Source organism: Aythya fuligula, chromosome 3 (assembly GCF_009819795.1).
Source record: "Aythya fuligula isolate bAytFul2 chromosome 3, bAytFul2.pri, whole genome shotgun sequence".
NCBI lineage: Eukaryota > Metazoa > Chordata > Aves > Anseriformes > Anatidae > Aythya > Aythya fuligula.
This window is the reverse complement of record NC_045561.1, coordinates 28,344,998-28,365,668: the sequence shown is the minus strand read 5'-3', so window position 1 is coordinate 28,365,668 and position 20,671 is coordinate 28,344,998. Positions and strand designations below refer to the sequence as shown.

At 41.9% G+C, this 20,671-nt stretch overlaps 1 protein-coding gene and 1 long non-coding RNA gene across 2 annotated transcripts in view; one reads left to right on the top strand and one right to left on the bottom strand.

Annotated features, from left to right (window-relative positions):
• Positions 1-296: 296 nt before the first annotated feature.
• LOC116487702 lies at positions 297-6,446 on the bottom strand. Its single transcript, XR_004253093.1, has 3 exons — positions 6,407-6,446; positions 5,917-5,939; positions 297-347 (listed from the first exon to the last, which is right to left on the bottom strand). It is a non-coding gene; the product is annotated as an uncharacterized LOC116487702 (long non-coding RNA).
• A 2,033-nt stretch (positions 6,447-8,479) lies between these two features.
• The window catches only part of ADSS2 (adenylosuccinate synthase 2), a 35,356-nt gene continuing 23,164 nt past the window's right edge, over positions 8,480-20,671 (top strand). Inside the window, exon 1 of the mRNA XM_032184835.1 lies at positions 8,480-8,749. Within this exon, the coding sequence (XP_032040726.1) occupies positions 8,582-8,749 (168 nt within the window). The 5' untranslated portion in view covers positions 8,480-8,581. The remainder of the gene's footprint in view (positions 8,750-20,671) is intronic.

The following is a 20,671-nucleotide window of genomic DNA, read 5'->3' as shown; positions in this document are numbered from 1 at the left end:
TTTCATAGACTTTTATATAATGTAACTTCTCTCTTACCAAATATACATACTGTTTAGAGAACACCTGTCTTCTGCTGAAGTTCATCCTATTTAAAGTTCTCAGATTAAGCAGATCGCATGGAAGGATACCTGCTGTATCAGAGTGCATTGTGGAGGCCCTGTGTTGTGCACTGAACCACTCCCCTTTCCAATACAGGAGATGTGTCTTTGTAATGACATGACAGAGAGCAAAGTGCTACTTGCCTTAGAAACAGGGCCTCTGAGTCTTCTGAACTCTTTCTTACTGCAGTTGGAATGGGTAAGGTCCAAGGGCTGCAACTTGAGGAGAGGCAAGGGAACTGCTGTATCTTTGATGTCAGAAATACAATAGAATTAGGACTGCATGAGATCAAACCCCACTAAACATCCTGGATGAAACGTTACTTCCCATGAAGGCAATGCTAAGACATTCGTTGCCTTCAAAAGAGGTCAGGAATTCTTTCATCAGTTTAAGAAAAAAACAAAAAACCAAAAAAACACAAAAACACTGTAGACAAGGATCAGAGTTCATAATATGGAAACATTGATTATTTATTAATTATTATAATGCGTTATTAATTACTTGAGTAAAATGTTATCAATCTACCAATTATCTTCACATTTACAAAAAAAATAATCCAGATGAGAGGCACAAGTAGCTCTAACTAGTGTGACTGATATACGTATAAGAAGAAAAAAGTGTGATGAACAGTTCTTTCAGGATAAAAGAGAGGATAAGAGAGATTGCTGCTATTGCTGTCTTTGACTTCTTGTCTATCACATTTTGTTTACATTTAGAAACTGTACTCGGTGCATTGCTTCTAGCAAAGGAAAACAAAAATAGCAATCAAGTGCTCCTTTTTGGCTTTGACAGCAAGCAAATGATGCTTTGCATTACACAGGAGTTACCAGAGGGGTTCAAGAACTGAAAATAAAGCTATTGCTGTTTATTTCTACTATGTTTACAGAAACAGGACTTTTATACTTATTTCATAAGCAAATATATGCCATTTAAAATACTCCTGACTAGCATTATATGTTTGTTTGTTGGTTTTTTTCCTCCTATAGAAACAAAGGAAACCAAACACTGCCCCTGCAACCAAAATCTCTCTGCTTTCATCTTCTGTAACCTTCAGACCTGTTGGACACACATCCTCCCAAGTCTGTATATCAAGGTGAATAACCCCCCCCTTTTCTTCGTAGTCTGTTGCTCATTAGCTGCCTTCTGCAATTCTGTCTTGAAATGCTGATTGACCCCAGGCAACGGCTGGCTGCATTTTTGAGCAGAGCCACATCTGAATCCACACATCAGTGTCCTTCATTTTCAAACCTGCACTAAGTGCAAAAGCTTCTCTTTTCCCCTTCTGTGAATTTTAATTCAATGTAGAAAAAATAGTTTTCAATTAATTGCACGTGTGAACACAGACACATATATTTCCACACTACCCAACATGATCCAAAATTCACAACTTCCAAACTAACATATTTTTCATTTCTTCAAACAGTTCATTAAAAATATTATCCCTGCTAGTAAATATTAATATATTTCCAAAAATATTCACATAGAAAAAAACTTTTTATAGAAAAAAAATATTTATTTGTGAAGCTGTCATTAAGTACCATGTGAAACAATTAGAATGATAAGAAGCAGGCAAATACTGCCCTTTATCCTCAAAGTCTCAAAGACAGCAGCATGCTTTGCTTGATACACCATTTTCCTAGTGCTATGGGTTTATGTTTCACTTATAGTGATATATGCATCTATACAGTGCTCTGTTACTTACAAAAGAAGTTTTGATTTATGAATAGCCCAACTGAATTCAGTGAGACTATTTATAAATGTACAAGCATGCTCGGAAACTCACAGTCCTAAACCCTATTGTCACATACGTAGGTTAGGTCACAGCATTTGCTACCTCTTGTTCACCCAGTATTTGAAAACTTGAGCAACTGAAAGCTATTCTGTAATGGCTCAAGAAATACTGTGAGGGAAGGGAAATATTAAAGGGTGAAGAGTGCTCAAACCCATAGGTAAGGTTTATTGAGACAGAAAAAGTGAGGTGAAACATACATGAGAGGGAATTAAGGTTTTGCACTGCACAAGGGGAGTGGGAGAGAGAACATAAATGAGTAGGGAACAATTAGTTTCGACATTCATGAAATAATTTGCAGCAATCCCATCTGGTAGGAGAAAAATAAAAATAAGAGTGATTTCATAGAATCATTCACATTGGAAAAGACCTCTAAGATGATCTAGTCCAACCTTTAACCCAGTACTAACAAGTCCACCACTAGACCATGCTACGAAGTTCTACATCTGCACCTTCCTTGAAGACCTCCAGGTATGGATGGTCACCCAAAACACCAATTACATTCTTTACTAAATACTGAAAAAATCCCAATTAGTCAAATTGCAAAGGTTTTTTTGTTTGTTTGTTTTTTTTTTTTTTTTTTTTTTTTGTAAACATGAAGGCAATCTGTGACAATATCCACATGATCTGTGCCATTCCAGTTTAACAGGCAGAAAATAACCGTTATTACGAATCCATTTAAGAATCAAGAATTCTTATGATCTCAGTAAGAAATTGAATAATGCCTGTACAGTGGTTTCTTATCTCATTTAATTTAAGATTAAAATCTGTTAAAATTGTCCCCTTTTTTTAAAAAAAGTGTAATCATACGACAGAATTTGGTATAAAAACACTCAGTGGCCATTACAAGAACTATTGTGAGAAAGCTGAGGTTTTTTGCTATTATATGATAAACAGTTGCCTCACCAGAGAAGATACAACATGCAGGTAGGCTTCTAGAGCAAGCAGAGGAACTGGATGTTAGAAGCATAAGTGTAAAATATTTAGTATTTTAATAAAATAAAAAGGGCTACCAGCAATCTCAGAATTCATTGACTAAGCTTGCAAGCTAATGAAGCATCACAATACTTGTTAAACTCTGTTCTTACTTGGAAGAGAGGTTATTTTATAAACAGCATGTTCAGTTCTGGAGCTCCATTTCACAAGAGACTATGGATGCAATGAGAGACATCCGCATCCAAACCATCACCAAGTACATAATGGTACACAATTTTACACAATGGTACACAAAACACAATTTTTTTCACAATTTATTTTCACAGCTTACTTCAGTCTTTTGGTTTTATTCTATAAGTCCAAGAAAACTGATGGTTCAGTGTTTTTGGTTAACTGATTTTTTTTTATAAATAAAAATAAACACTATACATAACACGATACTTAAAAACAGATACATGTGTCTGAGAATGTAACTAGATTAAATCATGAGAATTTAGGATTTAAGAGTCCTCTTCAAAAGTCTATGCAAGAAACAAACCCCATGTTTCTATTAAACAGACAATACAGTCTAGCAGTTCAGTATTTGGATGACAGACAATCTAGATCTCTAAGATTGAAAAATTGTATTTGTAGGACATTACTTAGAAGTTCTTTGTACAAAATTAAAAAAAAAAAAAAAAAAGAGAATGTGAGAGAAACTTGAGCCTAAAAGCATATGAAATATTTATTAAGCTTTTGGCTAACCCTTTCCTTTCTTGTATGTGAGACAACCTAGTTACTGTACAGTATCAGAGTGACACTGAGGAAATTAAGAACTACAAGACTGCCCTCTCTCAACAGCTGAATAAACAAGCCCCCTAATCAGAGCCAACTGCCAGGGCACACTTCCCTATCCTTGAGCTCTCTAAGCATGAGGTATGGTATGGGACATTCCAGCAGCCTGCACACCCTGATTGCCTGTCTTTAAGGTCACATTTCATCCCATTAACCAGTTTATTCTCATCCATCTTGTCCCAAAACATCATCTGTACAAAATGTCGATTTTTACTTCTGCTCTGTAATGACAGCGATTCATTTGCCATTCTCTCAGGGAAAAATGGAGCATGCAGATTTGAAGAACTCGCTTAAAACTTCTTCACTTATTTTCTTTAGTATTATTACATAAAATGTTTGTCTTTGCAAATCATAATTCACAAAACTTATTTCCAAGCAAAGGATCTAGCTTTAAATCTTTTCAAAGAACAAAAAACAGTTATTTTATTTTCCTGTACATATCCAGCCCTGTCAGCTGCTACCTTCTTTGTAAAAAAGAAATGTAAAAAACGTGTAAAATGTAAAAAGCATGGAAAAAACCCACCTCTATAAAGTACCAATGAAATTTCAAAAGTATACTGTATTGTCTTAATTATTCTCTCACTGAATTCAAAGTCTTGCTTATTGTGGTGATGTTTCTCATTTTTTAAATTCTTACTTTTTATCTTCTGTAGTGCATGCATCAGGAAATTCCCACTTAGTAAATGAAGTTATTTCATAATCTAGATATACCTAACCAAAGGGCTGAAAACACTTGTTGTGTGTACAAAGGTAACAATTATGAGAACATGTACAGGTATTGCTTTATAACGTTCTTAATCCAGTTTTTATCATGATAAAAAGATTAATGAATTTAACAAAAATACTTAAAGATTTTTTTAATTTGAATAAATAATTAAAAAATCAACAGGCAGGGATCAATTACATTAAGCACATTGTTCAAATTAAATTATGTATGTCCTTACTGTATAATCAGTTCTTGTTCTTAAAAGGTACAGTGACAGCATTTTGAAGAGTCTGGAGTGCTAAAGATGCCAACCTTGTCTGGCACAGTAATTCTTAAGGCTTTTTTGCACTGTGGCACTATCAACACCCAATTTTTTTTGTGAGGCACTCTACCTCATAATAACAAATTTAAAGTAGGAAAATACTACAAAGTTGGTGCAAATAATTAGGAGGTTAAATAAACTTTCATTTTATTAAAAATGTTCATGACTTAATATGATTAATGTTAGTTCTAGATCTAAATCCTATTCACATAGTTCTAAATCCTAAATTCACGTAGTTCTGTGGGACACCTACAGATTAGCTAACCATGGCCCATGGACTTCTTTTCCACAACCACTATTCTAGCACAGGTAAGACCTGGGTGTTAAATATCTGAGTATTACATCACTGTCACAAACAGAACTAGATTTAACAAAAAACTTGTACCAGATACCCTGACAATTTCATTGCCAGGAGCTATTTATCTCTTCAGTCTATAATTTTCCTGAAACTCAGAAACTGCTTTCAGTAGGGAAAACAGTATCAGAAAAGTATTAACATCCTTCAGTTGTCCTTCAACACAATTAAGAAGTATTAGTAAGGACGGAGAAATAACACTTTATGACCCATCAGCCATGCTGAGCATTAGCTAATAGTCCACCTGACATTCTTGGCTCTTTTACAGCATTTTTCCTTTATTCATGCTCATCTTGGATTTTATGAACTACTGAAATTCTATCTTAAATTCAGCTCCAAACAATTTAGGTAAACTTATCTGTGATACTTAAAAAAAAAAACAAAAAAAAAAAAAAACAAAAAAACAAAAAAACATATCAGAGTATGCGGGTTACTTCACCGATGTGGGGTACTCCATCAGAATAATTAAATCATACAGATGTAAACATTCCACATATCTCTTCAACTCATCTGAATGAAATGCAGAAATTATCTCATGCTGCATCTGGTCTGTGTTAATTTATAAAAGTTCCTGTCTGAGCCTCTTGAAGTTTATTGCAGGAAATGACTGTAATATGGAAATCCTGAGTGTATCCAAATTGTGGTCAAATTTGTGATAAACATAAATAATAAAAAAATAATAAAAAAAAAAAAACTAAAAAGCATTGAACAATTCAGAAGATGATGAACCCTAAGCTTTATCAATGTACACTTGTACTGTGTATTCAGTTTTACAAAGTCAATCCCAAACTTGCTAATGCCAGAACGGGCAATCGCATTCCTTTATTTGTTGAACACAAACTCTTGCAACTTACTGTCAACTCTAAATGCTCACCTGAGCAGATTCAGTTTGCTGAACTATAAAAAAAGAAAAAAAGAAAAAAAAAAAAAAGTGAATGGATTCCCTCCATATTAGAAGAAAAAAACATTACCGTAACATTGCATGCACTTACTGGTTCTCTTGCTCATAGTGAAAAAAAAACAAAATAAGTGCAACAGAGAATTTCTGCACTGTGTTATTCTAACCTTTTACTTATGCTACAACAAATGCCTATTTTTGATAAGGGGCTTTAGATACCAGTTGTTTTCGTACTTTAGTCAAGAGTTAATATTTTCTAGAACTATACTATAAGTAGTTTGTGAATAAAGAACATTTAGCATCTTTTACAGTATTAGAATGAAAAGTATTCATTTATTTTGCAAAGAAAAGTAGGTGGGGGAATGATAGATATATACTAACTAAACATGATGGATCTGTAACTAAAAGCTCTAAATCATGCTGTACCAATCAGTACTGATTTGCTTGATCTCCATTAAACACTTACAGGTTTTCTGGAAGTAAAGAGTTCATAGTTTTCTTCTTTGTTTCTATACCTACCAAGAGAACATACAAGACCACACATTTCAGAACTCTCCTATGCCAAAATAAAAATAACAGTGCAACGATACTATGTGTCTGAGACCTCTTTGAAAAGTAGCATTACAAGCAAGGTTTGGGTTAGAAATTAGGAGGAATTTCTTTTCAGGAAGAGCAGTCAGGCATTAGAATGGGTTGCCCAGGAAGGTGGTGGAGTCACTGTCCCTGGGAGTGTTTAAGCAAAGGTTGGACGTGGTGCTTAGGGACACGGTTTAGTGGGTGACAGCGGTGGTAGGGGGATGGTTGGACCAGATGATCTTGGAGGTCTGTTTCAACCTTAACTATTCTATGATTACATTAACACCACGTTACTAGAACACTACCCTGACAGGCTCAAATTTATTTTGAGATTCAAGGGAATGTTTGTGTTGGCAATGGTGAGGCTTTAGTATCATTCAGCTACACTGGAAAATCATATCGTAAAAAATAAATCAAGACCACTTTGTGGGGAGTCATGACATGATGTACAGCCTCAGTTTCTTCTTTCAAAGTGACTGCACTGGAACAAAAGTTGCCTTTGTGTCAGCAGAACTGGAGAGACTTCAGCAGCTCCTTGTGCTTTTTAGTGACTTCCCACGATCCCTGTCCAGTGATTTATCATGTCTATGTTTTTTAGCACAAGCAGCCAAAACTATCAATACTATGGACTATACCAAGTGCTTAGGGGACCATTTACTCTGAGAAGTGAATATAAACAATTGCCTCGTGTATCGTTCGCAATTGCTCAACATCTTTGTACAGAACTGCTGACTGCTTTGCCATAGCACCTCTTTGCAATGACATTCAGGATTTAGATTTTTTTTGTTCATGTTTTCAGTCAACTTTATACAGTCAACTTTAAACTTAATCTTCTGTTTTATATCTCTCTAGCTTTAGAAGACATAGTTAAACTTTACTCTGATGACTTTTATAACTCTTCTAATTCTTGATTAGAGCAAGCCTGAAGGTGCAAAGAAGCAACTAAAAACCCGATTCCAACTCCCAGACTGTGACTGCTCAGTGACTCAGGTTTCTGAATAGCTCATCTTAGCAATAATTACATCATTCAGACTTCTGCCTTTTTAATAGCTACTTTACAAAAAAAATCTTCCCCCTAGGGGTGTTGATTCTGTGAAAGAGGAAAGAATGAAACAGCCTCTGAGGCACCAGTTCCACTCCTAAACCCTCAAGTATGCATGATGAGGGCATTTCCCTGCTATGGGTTTTTTCCATTCTCGTTTTCTTCTCAGGAGGAAGCTGGGGGCCATGTTCTGGTGGCTCTGGAGAAAATGGCTTCTCACGTATAGCCCCTGGCTACTTCACCATTAAGCGTGCAGAATTAAACACACACACGACGCCGTGGTATACCCAAAACATTTATTTGCGGGTCTGACATTCACGCGGGCGGGCTTTGCGGAGCAAAAGGAGCGGAGGTGCGGGGCCAGGTCTGCGCCGTGCCCGGGGGGCCATGAGGGGAACCGGCCGCCACCAGGCCCCAGCCCGAGCGCGTTGCTACGAGCCGCGGCCAGGAGCCCCTCACGGCGGGGCTTCACCCTCCGGCCATGGCGGCAGCGGGGGCAGCGCCGGGCCCCTCCGCCCGCCCCACAGCCCCTAACGGCCACGGCCGCGGCCGCGTGGGGCAGCCGCCACCCCCCCGCCCCGCCACAGGTGCTGCCCGCGCGGCCTACAACCCCCGGCACGCCCCGCGCGCGGCCCCGCGCGGCGCTCTGCGAGGGGCTTGCCGCGGGGCGCGCTGGGTAATGTAGTCCGCGCTGCGAGGCGCGGGAGAAGCGGCGGGCGGGCTGGGGGAACGGGGAGGGCGGCAGGGACGGACAAAAGCCGCCCGCGGCGGCGGCGGCGGCCTCGCTGTTCCCCGGGGGCGCGGGGCGGGCCGGGCCTCCTCCGGCGGGGGAGGGCGGGGAGCGGCGGGGCGGGGGCCGGCGGCGCCTGGATGCGGCAGCGGCACCGCGGCGCGGCCGGGAGGAGGCGGGGGAAGCGGGGCCGCCGCGCGCTGCCGCTGCCGCATGTGCCCGGAGCCCCGCGGCAGCCGCAGCCGGGACCGGGAGCGGAGCCGCAGCCGGAGCCGGAGGGGGCAGCGCGGGCCATGGCGGAGCAGGGAGCCCCGGCGGCCGCCGTGCCCAACGGGGGGAGCGCCGCCCGGCCCCTCGGCAACAAGGTGACGGTGGTGCTGGGCGCGCAGTGGGGCGACGAGGGCAAGGGCAAGGTGGTGGACCTGCTGGCGCAGGACGCCGACATCGTCTGCAGGTGCCAGGTGAGGAGGGGACCGGGGAGGGGACGGGACGGGAAGGGAGCGGGGGGGGGACGCGGCCCGGCGGTGCCCCGGGGCCCCTTTGTCTCCCCGAGGCGCCGCGGGCGGCAGGAGCAGCGTGCCCGGGGCGCTGCCGCCGCCCGCCCTTTGTCTGCCTCTATGAAGCCTTCCCGCAGCCCCCCGCCGAAGCAGCGAGTGTGGCCGGCCGCGGGGGCGGCTGTTTGCGGCCGGTCCCCCGGGCAGCAGCGGCCATGTGCCGCGTGTCCTCCTGCCGCTGGCCGCACGGCAGCCGCGCCGCCTGCGGCACGCGGGGCTCGGCCGAGCCTCGCTGTGTGAGCGCGGAGCGGGGCTCGCGGCAGCACCGCCGGGAGCGGCCCCGCTCCGCAGCCGGTGAAGCACGAACTTGGACTTGGGAGACTTTAATTTGGCAGCACAGGGACGCGCCCGCAGGCAGCCGGCTGTGCGAATGAATGGCTTTTCCCTCACGTACCTTGCTGCAGGAGAAACAAAGCGGGACGTGGTGCTGTGGCAGGGCTGCCTGGGGCGAGGGTCAGCGAGCGTGGTGGCTCGGCTTGGCCCCAGAAGATGGAGGCGCCCAGGTGAGTGCCCACACGGCGCCAGGGCGTGCGGGAGGCAGGCTGGCTGCCCTGCAGCGCCGGGGATGCAACTCGTTTCTTACTCCTTCCCGCCCAGCTCAGGCGAATCGAGGAAAGGGCAAAGCTGTGATGTTATCTCAGGCTTGAGGTTCATGGCCAGTCCTGCCATTTCTAACTGCTTATTGCTGCTGCTGCAAGGAAAGAGAGTTTTTTTTCTTTCCACCCTCCTTTCTTCCGTTTCCTGTTGGTGGGCCTCCTGTGCTCTTGGCCTCCTCCCATGTGCTCACTCTTGCACTTGACTGCTTCTACTAAGTTGGTTTAACTCACCAAAATGGCTGGGAACTATTTTTCCAGGTTGGGTTTACTTTCTACTGTTTTAGTAAACAAAACTGAGTTTACTTGGCTCAGAAGAGCCTAATGCAAAGAGGAACCCTGGACAAGGTAAGCACAAAGGACCTTATCTTAGAATGGGAGGGAAAATAAGAATATTCTCTTCCGGTGGCACTGAGCTGTTAAGTTATCTTGCTCTGTGTTGTGCAAGAATACCCCTGGTGGTTTTGTTACCACTGGTAGGCAAGAGTGTGAAAATGACTCTTGTGCTTTTCATATCAGTACAAGTCCATAAAGAAAGATTGCAACTCTGCCTGCCCCTTGGTACTTGTGGCTTTCTGCAGTCCATACTTCTGATTCTTATTTCACTGTTATACTCTGTTCATTCTAAGATGGTTCTTTCTGTTTACCGTGTCACAGGGTTGCTAGAGTACCTGTGGATGAGACCAAATACTTCCCTATGGAAAGTGTGTTAATACAACTATTTCCCTGAAGGACTTGAAAATACACTTGGAAATACATCAATACATTGGAAATACATCCAATATACTTGGAAATACAACTATTTCCCTGAAGTTGTAGCAGAGCTTAAGATGTCTTAGAAAATTGCATGATATTTGCATTGAAATTCTGGGAACTCTGGTGTGGTTTTCCAGTTGTGCCTGGTTCTGTGCAGACACAGCCCATAAAAACAGTCCTGACCAACAACTGACAATTGTTTACTGTTTACTCTTACAACACCTGTAAAGAAAGGCATTGCAAGAAGTTGTACTCTGAAATCAGTGGCTGTACCCTCTTGTCTCCTAACTCTCAGGTGTCCTAATGGCTTCTTCAGTCATTTGTTTGGCTGGCTGACTGTGGCATCTGGAAGAGGTACAAGTAGGCAAACCAGGTCATAAGCTGTATTATGGCTGTACTTCTTCCAGACAGCATCCCCAAACTTATTTTATCTTAGGTTTGGAGGTTGTTGAGAGTACCCTTGTGCTCAGAGAAAGAATATGGGATTTCCTTGTCAGGAGACAGACTTGCATTTATCAAAATTAGTATTGTGGCTTCAGCAACATCTGACCTTGCAGACCAAGCTCAATTTGTGTCCAGCGGCTGCGACGTGTCTACGCGATAGGCATAGTATGTGCTGGTTCTTCCACTGTTATGCTTGAATTGGTCTTAATTTACTTCTAAGAGGTATCTGGTAAAATGATGCTTTTGATAAAGCAAATACATCTGTGAGACTTCTACACTTAAACTACATTTGGGCTTCAGTGGCTTGCAGAGCAAAGTCTGTTTACCTGGTATCACATAAATCACGGTCCAGACAGTAGAATAGAGCAAGAACGGTTTGAGATTCAGGAGAAGTTGCCAGAAAAACCGTGCTGCTTTTTTTTTTTTTATTGACATAGGTTCCTGTTAGTAAGCAGTTAGCCTTTCTGCTCTCAAACCTGGCAATTTCTAAAAGCATACGTTGTATTTTTATCAATTCCACGAGTAATGGAAAGTTAAAGGAAAACATTTCTTGTTCTGATTCCTACATTTCAAAGTGGAACCGAATAAGGGAATTTAATTACTAAAATTTCATTTGTTAATGGATATGGGAATGGCAAATTGATGCAAGCAAATGATTTTAGGTAATCATTTTATCAAAACAAAGATAGTACAAAAATATACTGTATCTCTAATATTAATACTCCTGCCCCATGTACCAGTGTGTATGATACAGCAAAAAAACCCCATGCTGTCTTCACTGCATGGTTCAGTTCTCATTCACCCCTTTCATCAGCAGACTTGTTGGTCGCTGTCTTTTCATAGTACTGGAGGTACCCGATTTATTCGGAGCACGTAATTCACACAGGTAAATAGGATTTTGAAGTCTTAAATTATTATAAAGCTATGCTTGTTATGCTAAAGGATCTTATTTTTCTGCTCCTTCAGTCCTGTCATACGCCTTACTACTACTGCAGAACAGAGTTGCAGCTTCTTACCACGTCTCCTCTGCTGATCTCAGTGCTTGCTGCCTGGTAGTTCCCCATCGTTGCTCTGCGTGCTGTGGGGTCACACACTTCTTACCCCCGGACCACTAATGTGCAGTTACTGCAGTGTGTGGATTCTTAATCCTCCCTCAGAGAAGTTTGTGTGGTAATGCCCCTGCTCATCAGTTGATGCACGGCAATTACAATGCAACGGGAGAGAAGTTGTCAGCGGGCAGGTTCTTGGGTTTAAGCGGTTGCCGCTGATCAGTTGACAGCTGCTTAAGGCCTCAGACCTAATGCCTCTGCATCACTTGTCTGCATATATCCATTTCAAAAAAAAAAAAAAAAAGGAATCTTTGTGTTTTCCATCCACCAAACCCACCTTTTCCTAAAAACTCATCTGAAGAGGTGTTTCAGTCAGGCCGCGCGGGGCTGCGAATAGCAGGATCGATAGCTATCTATAGCAGCTGCTGCTTTTTCAGCTGGTCAGGCGTTCGATACGTGGTGTCCAGCTGAAGCTCTGGGTGCGCCTGTGGACCTTGCAGCGGCCAGCAGCGTGCCAGTGGTGCGTGCTGGTGAGGAGAGAGGTCAGCAGGATGAGCCTGCCGCATGAGTGAGTCACACGCTGCACCGACCCGCTTGGAGCATCCCTGGCAGGTGACCCCTGGTTGTGGCAAGCGCTGAAACCCTGTCAGTTTCACACAGGAGGGCAGCTGAAACCCCATTTCCCCATTCATAAAGCTTGTGCCATTAGCAGGAGATCTTAACAGTACAAGGGAACAAATTGCACCTGGAGCTGCTGGTTGCTTACTGCTCTGTCCCTCTTGCTGTTGTTACATCTCGCTGTTTTCATTTGGTCGGTTCAGATGCAGTGCTCTGTAGCAGCTTAGTGAAATTTCAAATACGTGTATTCCCAAAGTCGCTTTTTGTTTCTTGTATCCCTTTTTAACTCTGTTGCTGTGAGATGTAGCAAACTTTTTTTTTTTTTTTTGTGCACTGAAGCAGCATAGCACTGGACTGTGCTTTCAGCATTTTTCTTGTTCCGTATCAGCCTGCCTCACTAGGTCTCTTTTATCTCTTAGGGATAGATTGGCCTTTATTCTGGACTTGAATGAAGATTAGCGTAATAAAATCTGTTCCCTACTTAGTACATGTAAGGCATTGCAACAATATAGGGTTTGGCAAATCAGGTGAAACCAAGCTGAAGCTAGTTCTGAAGAACCTTTCCAAAGACCATGCTCCTGTAGCAGTTCCTCAGAGCTGGCTCTGTCAACACAGAGAAACATACAGAGTTTTCTGAGGTGAGTGAAAGAAACCTGGGCTGGACTTCAGTAAAATTAATGTTTTCTTTCAAACAGTTGCCTGTTTTCTTCTAACAAATAAGGCTGTGTGTAGGCTGTCATATTTGCCTCAAACCACACTCTTGATCTTGTTCTGATGCACTAGTTCTTGTACTACACATTCAAAGATTTCTGAAGTCTGGCCAAACTTTCAGGAAGTTGAAAAGTTAAGCATGTAACGTGATGGCTCCTTGAACTAGGTTCAGCTCTTACAAACATGAGTTGATTGGCATAAATACCAACAAAGATAATTGCCAGATGCTGAATGTTGTTTATATTGAAATCCAGGAGTAGGTTATGTACTACAGTTTGATAACCACGCATTCATTTTTTTGGGGAGGGGGTAAAGAGGCAAGAAATTAATCACAAACATCAGAGATGTGAGGCAGTGAATTTGTTATCTGCGCCTTGGTGGAGGTGTGGTTGGCAACCTGAAGCTGAAGCTAGTTTTTTGGCAATATGGTTTGAAATGAGAAGCAAACAGCTTAGTGATTGCCAGTTATGTTATGTGAGGGTATGTAGTGGAGGTTAAGGATGAGACAGCCTCTGATCAGCTTTCTAGAGGTGTTCTCAAGATTCCAAGAAGCTGATTGTGGCAGGAAGGGAAAAAAAAAAAAAAGTATATTGTTAGTAGTGGTAGTATCCTTTCTTTGAATCTATGTTTGGCTTTCCATCTAAGAGTTAAATGAAAGTGTTTACAACCATATGATGCCAAAACAACATTGACTTGCTTCTTGCCCGACTTGGCAGTCACTTGCATTACTAGCTCAAAAACAACAGCGGTTGCCCCAAGGTGAAAATTACTGCTGGAATGTGGTGGTGATAAAAGTCAACTGTTAAAAAAATAAAAAAATAAGCTTGTGTGTGTACACACCCCTCCAACAGGGAGAGCTCGAGGGGGCGTATGACTTCTTTCTTAATGGAGGCATAAGATAACATCGCTTTAAAGTAGACAACTAATTTATGTTCTAGAGGAGATAACTTGAAAGACTTCTTTGCTCTACCTGGGGGCATCCTATTTTTGGCATTACCATGTCATAAGAAAAGCCACTGATTGTCATCATAGGCTTTTGGGGTCTCTGTAGTGCGTATCGTGGTATTTTAGGGCTGCTTTAAATAATTCTGAGTTTAATGTCGGTACAGAGAGCTATTCACATTATGATTTTAATAGTAATTTCAGTCTGCTTTTTTAATAAATCTTTTTTTCTCTACGTACTTCAGCTGTTAGGTGAAGTTGCAGTAATGTGGGCCAGGCAGTTCTGAGGGTGCTGGTGTTGGTGAGGCATCGAGAACTGCTCTCCTGTCCTCATCTGCTCGTAGCAGGCTGAAGTGCTCTGGTTACTGTACCAATGTCTGGGCTGCTTTGACTTATGAAGATATGTGCTGGAAATTAAATGCGTATTTTGAATTTATATAGATCTAACGTGGGGAAGGACATGCCATTGTTCCTCCATCTCAGTTTTAAAAATGTTATATTTTTTTCTGTATTCCTGCAGCGCGTATTCTCCTTGTGTATACTGAACATGCCGTACACGTAAGCTTAGACTTCCTTGGCTAGTGCACATAGCATAAATTTCCTTTTATCCTTGGTGCTCAACACCAAGGCTTTAAAAATCTTTTTTTTTTTTTTTTTTCTAAGAGAAATCATATTTTGCTTTCAGTTTGTGAACAAGCAACACCGCTTTCCTTTTTGGTTTTGCTGGTTATCTGGGTTGGTACATTAATGTTTCCTGTTAGGCTGCACTTAAAAGAAAAAAGGAAAAAAGTATGTAAAGCTAGAATGAGCCTCTTAATCCTTGGAGTGAGGGTCTTCAGTGAGTGACAGAGTACGTGTGTACATTTTTCCTAGAAGAATCCATGTACTAGGAAAATGGAGTTGCTTTTCATAAGCTGGAAGGACAAGCAGTGAAGTCCTGTGGATGGTTTTCGGGTAAATCAGCGAGATTGGCTGTAAAGCCAGGTGCAAGGGACTTCCCTGAGCAAGCTCATCAGAGGAAAGTTCTACGTCAGGATTTTCCTGTAAGCCTTCAAATATGGCTTTATATCATTTCCAGAGTCGTCTCAGAAAATGTGATTCTGTGCTTCCTCAGTGGCTGGCTTCACCTGGCTTCAGAGGAGCTCTTAAGTTAGCAGACAGAATCACAGAATCATCTAGGTTGGAAGAGACCTCCAAGATCACAGAGTCAACTTCTGACCTAACACTAACCAGTCCTCCACTAACCCATATCCCTAAGCTCTACATCTAAACGTCTTTTAAAGGCCTCCAGGGATGGTGATTCAACCACCTCCCTGGGCAGCCCATTCCAATGCCTCACAACCCTTTTGGTAAAGAAATTCTGCCTAATATCCAACCTAAAAGATGCTCACTGATGGCTGCAGTTGACACCAAATAAGTTATATTATTGTTTCCGTTTAATTTTGTTATGTCCTTGGTGAATATTACTATTATTGTTGAAATATATTTATGGAAAGCTAAATAATGACTTCTTAGGAAACACTGTGTTTGTACCTGCATATTTAGCAAACAAGCAACCAAAAGCCAGAAATGAACACCCCAACAAACTGACATTTATTTCAAATTCAGTATTTCTTTAGCTGAGTTTTGGTAGTGGTTGATAAAGCACAGTAAACCTGGAGTCTTAGCTAATGAACTTTCTTGCATTATCTTAATTTAACAAGAAAATAATTGCTGTGTCTAAGAGGAAATCTCTTCAATCCTGACACTAAAGGTCACGATGCAGAGACTGGTGAAGCAGTTGTCAATTAGACTTTCTGAAGGCAGATATAAGTCATTGCTGCTTTGTTAAATTAACTTTGTTAGATTATCTTCTAATAACTCTCTCCCAAATAATCGGTCCTTCTTTGTCGAGTGAATCAGCTCAACATACAAGAAATATCAGTTTAATTCCTTGGGATCTGCTGGCCAGTACAGCAATGCAATTCCAGGGGAAAAAAATGTTGGATATTATTATGAGAGCTCCTTCTCCGTGCTTTGTACGTCTGGAAGCTGTTGTGTGTGGATGGAGCATGAGGAGCTGAGGAGCTCTTGCCCTAGAGGAAGGCTCACAGTGAGCAGGCTGTTTTGCTTAGAGATTGTTTGTATGTTCATTTAAGTCTACTGGTTTGGTTCTAGAACATGCCTTTTGAGGTGTCCTGAAAGTTGGTTTTAGCCTTCAGAGTAAGGAAAAATCATGAAGCTGTAGTCAGGTACTTATACAATATTATTCCAAACTCTGTCTAGTTCTTTACCCCAAATATTTTAACTACTAGTTAAGGCATTTAAAAACTGTAGCTAGAATGTATGAGAAAACAAGCCACTTTGCGTAGGCAGGGGGAATGCTGAAATAATTTACCTTAAAATTGCCATAGGTGTCCTAATAGAAATACAGTTCAGTCAGTGTGTTTGAAATGTAGTCCTCTCTGATACTGTTGATTTATCCTCAGTGTATTTTGTAGTGTTGCTATCTTGATCGTGATGCTGCACTGGTACTGCTGTGTGTGTGCTGCTTGCAGCAAGTACTGCCTTCCAGTCCCTAAAAAGTGGTTTTTGGCTGGCGGCAGTCACTTGTTTGATTTACTGAAAACTCAGGATTGTTTCCAGTAGAATGTCAGCTAGCAGATAACGACCTTTCCCTGCAAAACTAGTATCTCCAGGCATATAACACGAGTGCAAACAGGGTGTTACCTAAGCATGTTTATCAAATGGCTCCCAGATGTACAATGCATGTAGCTGCCTTTGCTATCGTATGCCCCCTCTGTGCACGTGTGACCGATCCTGTTTGGGTTGGCCAGGAGAGAGGTACATTCATAGCAGCGTCTGGCTTGGTGCGTAGCACCGACCAGCTTATCGATGTGGAATACCTGGATGCAGATTCGTGGGTGTGGTGCTTACACTGAGAAGGATTTTTAGGCTACTTAATCTTCTTCAGCAGGTTGGAGGCACTCCCTTCTTCCCCCCACCCCCCCTTTTTTTTTGTTTTGTTTTTGAATCTCTCTGGGCAGTGTACTGCTCTGAAAGTAATAATTCAGAAGAATTGTTTTTTTGTTTTTTGGAGCAAGGTTTCTGGAAGGGAGGTAAATAAGGGGTTTTGGGACCGTGACTGCTGTCATTCCAACTGTACTGGTGTGATAATTTGTCTATTAGTGTGCACCTTTCCATCAGATTCCTGTATACTTAGCTGTTCTCCATGCTGAATAGCTTGGATATTTCAGGATTACCAGCTGGTGGCCAGGGATCAGAAGCTTTTTCAAGCAGGTGATTTAAGCATACTGCGCTAGTGACATTGGAATAATGCCTTTTTAAAAAGCTTACGCAATTAGTTATCTTACAACAACAGGTTTTGCTTAAATATTATAGATTGGATAGTGATCTTAAGCCTAATCTGATGTTCACTATTCCATTTCTACTTAATGACATAAAATACTCTAAAATAATAGCATAATTTAATAGTCATATTATCACAAAAGGGAAAAAAAAAAGGCTGCTGGTTCTCAGTAGGATTTTAAGTTGTTCATCCAACGGCATCAAACTAAAAAGACCTCAGACTAAATCCATACACTGAAATGAGTAGGTTGATGCTTGTTCATGACTTTTGCTCTGCATCTCCAAATAAATAGAAACTTCTCTTTTCTGATCCAATTGGCACCCTTTTGAGCTGGATGTACACAGAAGTTTAAAAACCATACTCTTTAAGGAATACTAATAAGGAGCTTTCATAGCTGAGGATGCTTTTGTTTGTTTTGCTTTTGGTTTTTACATTAAAGCTATGATTAAAGAGCTGTTTCTCTGATCCTTATCTTCACGGCTGTGTGAGCTGGTCAAACATGTTGTTGGGGAAAAAAGAGGTGTTCAGTTCACGTTTCTTTCTGAGCAAGCTCGTGTTTCCCCCCCCATTCTCAGCACAAAAGATCGGTGTCACCTGGTGGCAGTTCCTGCTGGAACTGCTCACAGAAGTGCTGGCAGCAACTGGAAAACTGCAAACCAGTCCTGAAGCCAGCCTTGGGGAGCAGCGGTGCTACCAGGTATGGACTACAAGGAAAAGTCAAAGATTAAGAAAGGGCAAAACTGTAATGCAAAGTCCGTGCTCATAGCGGTTGAAAAGTTGAGGAAATCCTATTTGAGATGCAATTTAACATTGTAATTTGGTAAAGCTTTGGGCTGCTTGCTGAAAGGGCTGATCCTTTCAGCACCGATGAATCTGTAATAAGAGAAGAGAAGAGCCGTTCCAAACAGTGTGAGTTAAAAGATGTGAGGGGGAAAAATAGGGTAAGGAAAGGAGTAGGGGGAAAAGTAATGTGAGGACAAATGAACTGAATGCTTTTATCTTTTCATTAGCCTTCCTCAAAATACAGTGCTAAGAAGACTGCTGACTTCTGAAAATCAAATTTTGGAAACTTCAGAGTATGCCAAAAATTCGCAGTGCTGTGCATTGATGGAGATAAATAAATAAAGATCTCAGCTTTATTAGGATGTCAGGGAGAAGATCGCTTATATTCTTACCTGAGTAGCCTAGTAGTAACCTAGACAGATATTTCAGTCTCTGTTAGATGTTCCCTCAGTATGTCACACTATTTTTTCTTGATTCTCTATTCTCTGTCATTTTTTTTTTTTTTATATATATCCACATCATATTCTTTCTTTACTCTGGCAAAGCCAACCGTGCCTTGGCTGCCTGACCTTCTCCACAGCCTGTGTCCCAGCTTCCAGAGGGGCTCCCAGTGCCACCTTTCTGCAGAATGGGAGGGAAGCATCCCCGTTAAGTTCGATGCTCAGAGTGCTGCTGGTGCCTTACTTGTGCCTCCCATGTATAAGAAGTCATTTTTTCCTCTCCTCAGCCCTTTCCTATCGGTAGCTAAAGCCAGGGTTGCCGTGCCCCAGTGGGTGAGTACGCTGGCTGTGGTGCTTCTGCCTGGCTCAGCTGAAGGAACCATGCTGTTGTGCAAGGAGGAAGGGTAAAGGAGCTGCTGCCATGTGCACGTGGTGTGGTCCACACAGAGCAGGAACACCTTCTGGTCTTTCTCTGTCTGTGTCGGCCCAAGGTAGGTGTTCCAGATTTCACGTGGCTGGGAGAAAATTCTCCCAGTTTGGGAACTCAGGTTACCGAGTTATGGTAGACAGACACTGTACGCAGTTAATCAGAAAGTATTGCCAACCTCAAGAAGTAACTTCTGTGTCTTTATTTCCCTCTGGCAAGAGCCTTATACAATGTACTGAAATTTATTTGGGCATAAACCGTATAATTTATTTTCACTATTAGTTAAACCCAGTTAGGAGTACTTCATTAATGTTTAAATACTTTAATCAGAGGAGTGTTAGCTTGAATGATCTAACGGATCCCTTTTGGATTAGCATGGTGAGGGAGGAGGAGAGAAATAGGGATGGAAAGGACTGATGCCAGAAGTGACTTCATCAGTTTCTACCTTGAATTAATCCCAGAGGCAATAGTTGTGAAGATGTTGGTGTTACCAGCAGTTTCTGGGTTGGGAGTCAGGGGTAGGGGAACTTCCGCCAAGGAAAATCCTGAACACACCAAACCCAAAACTCAGCAACCCCCCTGCCACTCAAACTCTGAGTTCAAGTGTTTGTAATTAGAAGTGTTTATCACGGCTGTGTGCAATGTGAGCACGGGTGTACTTTACTAGTACTTCACATGGAGTGTAGTGTGAATTATTCTCTTAATATACAATTCCTAACTGTGTAACTGTACACTTGCTCTTCTGTGTTAGGTTAGGGCTTACCTGTAAATCAATGTTTTGAAGACTCAATTAATTGAATGCTGCTTTTGTAGTGTTCTCCTAATACACAGTTTGAAATGAAAAAAAATTTGAAAGAAGTGAAACAGTTTTATGGAATGATGCCCAAAGCAGGGTGTGGACTGACCAGACAGTCCTACCTAGCAATTGTTCTACCAGGCAGCTGATAACAACAGCACTTCTGGGATCAAATCTTTTCATGCTGCGGGCATTATCATAATACAACTGCATTCTGGGACTGAAATTTGAGTATAAGCTGAAAACAAGCATTAGGAAACCTTGAGCATGGCCTAAGAGTGTAGTCAAGTGGTGATTCACCACAGTGCTGAGGTTTTTTGCTTTAGTTTCTACCAAAATCCCTTAAAGCACAGCTGCTAATAACAAAGATGGTAAAGTTTATATAACGTGGGTAACCAGCTTGCTTCTTGATGAAGTATGAGCTGTGCTGTACACGTAGTTCAGGGTTTAAAGGGTAAAATACCATTTTAATTCTGTCAGCCACTATGTCAGGGTATTTTTAAACAAGCACAGAAACAACACACCTCTGTGTATCTTGACGTCATTCGGCAGTGCAAGGGAAAAGTCTGGACACCACCAAAACCCAGCAGCTATGTTCTGATGATTTACAAGCTCTGTGTCTCCCTCCTGAACACCCTACTCGAGCAGGCTGGCCAATGTTTCATTATTTTCTTAAAAGAATAACCTTGGATGACTTGCTTTGTTTATACAACTAATATGTTTCATATGTCGTGAATGCAAAATTTGGCTTTCTGTGGTTAAGTCAGATCACTTTCAGGGAAAGCCATCCGTGTCCAGAAATCTTCACCACTTCAAGGTACTGCTTACCAAATGGGAAAACTCTGTAACATGTTACAAATTCATCTCAACTTTGTGTGAGTTTGTAAGGCATCCTTCTGTTCCCAAAGGAGATGGGACTGG